Source organism: Sinocyclocheilus anshuiensis, unplaced genomic scaffold, assembly GCF_001515605.1.
Source record: "Sinocyclocheilus anshuiensis isolate Anshui unplaced genomic scaffold, SAMN03320099.WGS_v1.1 scaffold1133, whole genome shotgun sequence".
Classification (NCBI taxonomy): Eukaryota; Metazoa; Chordata; class Actinopteri; order Cypriniformes; family Cyprinidae; genus Sinocyclocheilus; species Sinocyclocheilus anshuiensis.
In genome coordinates, this window is record NW_015555792.1 from 598,081 (window position 1) to 602,262 (window position 4,182).

Genomic DNA, 4,182 nt, shown 5'->3' on the forward strand with positions numbered 1-4,182 from the left:
TCTTCAATAATATCCTCTGCTTCTCAATCGGGCTCAAACTGATAAGCGATATTAACGACGCCGTTGTTTACAATACAACCGGAGCACATGCTGCTGAGGAGAGGGGCGGGACGTTTAGACGCGCACTACAGGAGGTTTAGCCAATCACAACACACTGGGCCAGCTAACCAATCAGAGCCCATTGCCTATTTCTGAGGGAGGGGCTTCATAAAAGCAGGAAATGATCAGCGCGTTTATGGGAGAAGGGACCGAGCAGTATGGAATCAAGCTAAATTATGTGAAAAATAATGCGTTTTTTTTTTAGAAACGAAGCATTAACACATGTTAGACTGCACCCCATAAACACAATCAAGCCTAGAAAAAAAACAGTCAACCACCCCTTTAAGGTGTTTACATGAAGGTTTTTCAGTCCGACTGAGCCGTCAATCCGATTACAAATGGATTATTTGGTTGCATGTAAACGTAGCCATTTAGAGGTGGGTTTATTTAAAACTGATGACACTATATACTATCTAGTCAGATTGGAACTGGCGATTTTTGTCCAGTGCTTGCCATTTTTGTTTGGAATATGTAGAAGATGGTCCATGAACAATTGTGAATAGTCTAAGGTTGAGATTACTGTAGCTGGTCATTTATCACAGGATTAATTAATGTCATGTGCTCGTTGCATTTTTTTATTTTAACACTATTGACCACATTGACCTCTGGGGTCACATGGTCAACATAACTGTTGCATTCAAATGCTGAAACCCTGTAGAGAGGTGGACTCCTCTGAAGGCACATGGCTTGGAGACAGTGCGCTCATGCACACTCGCAGCGCACACACACAATGCCAGGTTGCAGTGCGAATGCGGTGCATATTTTTTCTGCGCTCATGTTAATGGATTAAAGCGTGCACACAGCACACGGTTGCAGTCCAGCAGTGCGTTCCAGTAGCGGTGCGTCTGCAGCAGTGCAGAGATCGTTTCCGCACAGAGTCTATTTTTGCTGCGCTGCAATCGCTGAATTAAAGTAACAGCGCATTTTTTGCAGTAAATATGAACATGGATTGACACGAAACAATCGAGGCAGTGTCCCATTGTCACTAAAGTTTATAAATTGCATTACTTTTTTAATTCTTGCCAGTGTTTAACCATTCAGCGCTCGCGCGCTCTCTTGGAGACAGTGCGCTCATGCACACTCGCAGCGCACACACACAATGCCAGGTTGCAGTGCGAATGCGGTGCATATTTTTTCTGCGCTCATGTTAATGGATTAAAGCGTGCACACAGCACACGGTTGCAGTCCAGCAGTGCGTTCCAGTAGCGGTGCGTCTGCAGCAGTGCAGAGATCGTTTCCGCACAGAGTCTATTTTTGCTGCGCTCCAAGAGCTGAATTAAAGTAACAGCGCATTGTTTGCGGTAAATATGAACATGGATTGATATGAAAATGTAGTAGTTAAAACATAAATGCATATAATTAAAGTCTCCTGTGTTTCACTGTCAACACATAGGCTATGACTTTTGGCTAGGTTTAAAGGAAAAGAGCACTTTTAGATAAACAAGGCAATAATAGATGGCACTCGTGGAGGTAGGACAATGAGCCACAGGATTGCTTGTAATAAAGATTTAAATGCAAAAGAAAAAGCAGTAGAGCTGACAGTTTATGTCAGTGGTAAGTTTTCATTTAGAATGTTTGTGATAATGAAGTAGTTTAAATGTTTTACCACTTGCTTGAACAACTTAATATATAAATCTAGAAGTTAATGCAAATGTAAAAAGCATTGAATAATGTGTTTCTTATATTTATTGCGTTTAAACACATCTATGAAAGATTGTATTAGTTACTGCACTGTGTAAAAAAAGAATCACAATGCTGAAAAAGCTTTTTAAGTAACAATGTTTGGATTTGAAATCAAAATAATGGATAAATGTTGTGTTTGTAGTAAACAGCCACAGATCAGTAGCGGACTCCTGTGTGAAAGCACAATGAGAGTCCGTGCTGCTTCTGCACCGGTTACACACACGGAGAAGCACACGGACTGCATACGCACTGCAAACGGAGTATGTGTGAACCTCACATACAGCTCACGAAATCAGGCTTGTGCTGTGTGTACGATTGTAAAAACAAAAATACAGTGCATGATCAGACATTTAGGTGAGATAAATATATATTTTTGAAAAATGTAAAAAAAATGCCCCAGGCCCTGAATGAATGTCTAAAAATCCTGATTGGAGTATCGCTATAAATAATTCTACATGATAAAAAGAAGGCTTTAAAAAGATCGGTATCGGTGATCGTATCGGCAGATACTGCTTTCTGTGATCGGCCTCAAAAATCCTGATCGGACCACCCCTAAAAATAAAAATGGCGTCTGAAAGTTGCGTTTGGTGGTCAGTTCCTGTGTAAATGTATATTTCTGACTAACGTTTTGCACTTTTGATATTATTTCTAGCGAGAAATCAGTATTATAGTAATTAAATATTCGTTTAGATCATTAAACCGTTACGCTGCCTTAGAAGCCTGGCCGAAATCAGTTTCATGAGGTACCTTCATGCAAAAACACTGCCTGCAGTGTCATCACCTCATAAGGCTTTCGGATGCAGCCATGGTTTTATCACGATATATAATTAACTGTTTACAGGGTTACCGGGGTAACGGCAGCGTCAACGCCCTCTAGAGCCGAGTGTGTGTGTTCATTTAGCGCGTCTCCTTCACTCGTTCCACCTTTCTTCTCATCGGTGCTCATTTAAATTAAATCCTTGCCTTTTTAAAGTTCAATAATCATATGAGGCTGTATCTCTGTTTTTCCATAAATTACTGGAAGAAATGTATTAGTTTGTTATAGGCTACTGTGTAAGTTAGGCTGTTTAAGAAATTGTATTCGCACTCATGCTCCTAAATACATTTTCCAGTTCGTAAATGCGAGTGAAATGCTTGCACTGTCGAGCCCTGTGGATGGATTGATTGAATCCACAGCAGTGTTTGATGTTTGGCTTCTTTGCAGTGGATGAGGTTGGGGAAAAGCTAGACATTGGAGACGCACCTTTAAAGATCACCGCAGATGTGGGCCAGGACGACGATGGCTCGAAAGAGGATGAGTTCAGCTCGGAGGTCATTAAAGTTTACATCTTTAAGGCAGATGGAGATGAAGATGTGGAAATAGGTAAGGAACACATTTCACATCTGTGCCTCAAGCTGATTGCATTAGGGCTGCAACAGACGATTATTTTTGATAATCGATTAATCTAACGATTATTAGAACGGTTAATCGACTAATCGTTGATTATTTCGTAATGATACAAGTAATGTTTTTCCCCACTAATAAAAATATTTTATCATTAGGTAGCTCCACACTGGAGAGCTGCGTTATAACAGAAAATCAAGTTGTAATTCTAACTGAAAGTGACACTGACTCTGGTTTTTCTTGTTTAATACTATAAAGCTGCTTGATTTAAGGCTAGCTACTGCATAAAGTACTAGAGCCCGACCGATATATCGTTTTGCCGATATTATCGGCCGATATGAGCCTGTCGCCGATATATCGGTATCGGCGAATATGCCGCCGATATGAACATTTTTTTACAGAACATATAACGCAGATAAAATGCTTGGAATTGTGTAATTACTTAGTTTGTCCAGCAGAGCGCGCTCCATTGTTTGCTACTGGCGACCTGGATGAAACGCTTTAAAGCTTAAGTCAATGGAAACCCACTGAAACTTTGAACGGCCATCTCCATAACGGCGCAGCGAATCCGCACCAAATTCGGGGGATCCCTTCAGCTCGAGGAACCCTCTCGAACGCGAATCGAGTGTACGTCTCGAGGCCCTCTTTCGAATGAGACCACCTCCGCGTCGATAGCCCCCGGGGTTCGGGAGTTACGGGTGGTTAAATTCGTGGTCCGGCGCCAACCGATCAAGCGATCCCGGGGGGCTACCGACACGCGGAGGGTGGTGTTTGAGAGGGTTCCTCGAGCTGAAGGGATCCCCCGAATTTGGTGCGGATTCGCCGGCGCGTTCGCGAGATATTGACACCAGTTAACACTTTCACTTCAGTAAGGCGGTCTCTTGTTCAGGCAGCAGCATTCAAGCGTGGTCTTATTCGACCGCAAGTGCCCTGCGAAGTGGACTTCACATGAAATTCCGCCATGATTCCAGTTCCAAGGGAACGTACACGTTACATTCAAAGGGCATTAAAGTGCG

The 4,182-nt window shown here is 42.4% G+C and overlaps 1 protein-coding gene across 3 annotated transcripts in view; it reads left to right on the forward strand.

Moving 5' to 3' along the window:
• The window catches only part of LOC107674883 (zinc finger protein 711-like), a 20,561-nt gene that overhangs the window by 6,365 nt on the left and 10,014 nt on the right, over window positions 1-4,182 (forward strand). For all 3 annotated transcript variants that reach the window (XM_016469025.1, XM_016469024.1, XM_016469026.1), the window contains exon 5: window positions 2,987-3,145. In XM_016469025.1, the coding sequence (XP_016324511.1) occupies window positions 2,987-3,145 (159 nt within the window). The remainder of the gene's footprint in view (window positions 1-2,986; window positions 3,146-4,182) is intronic.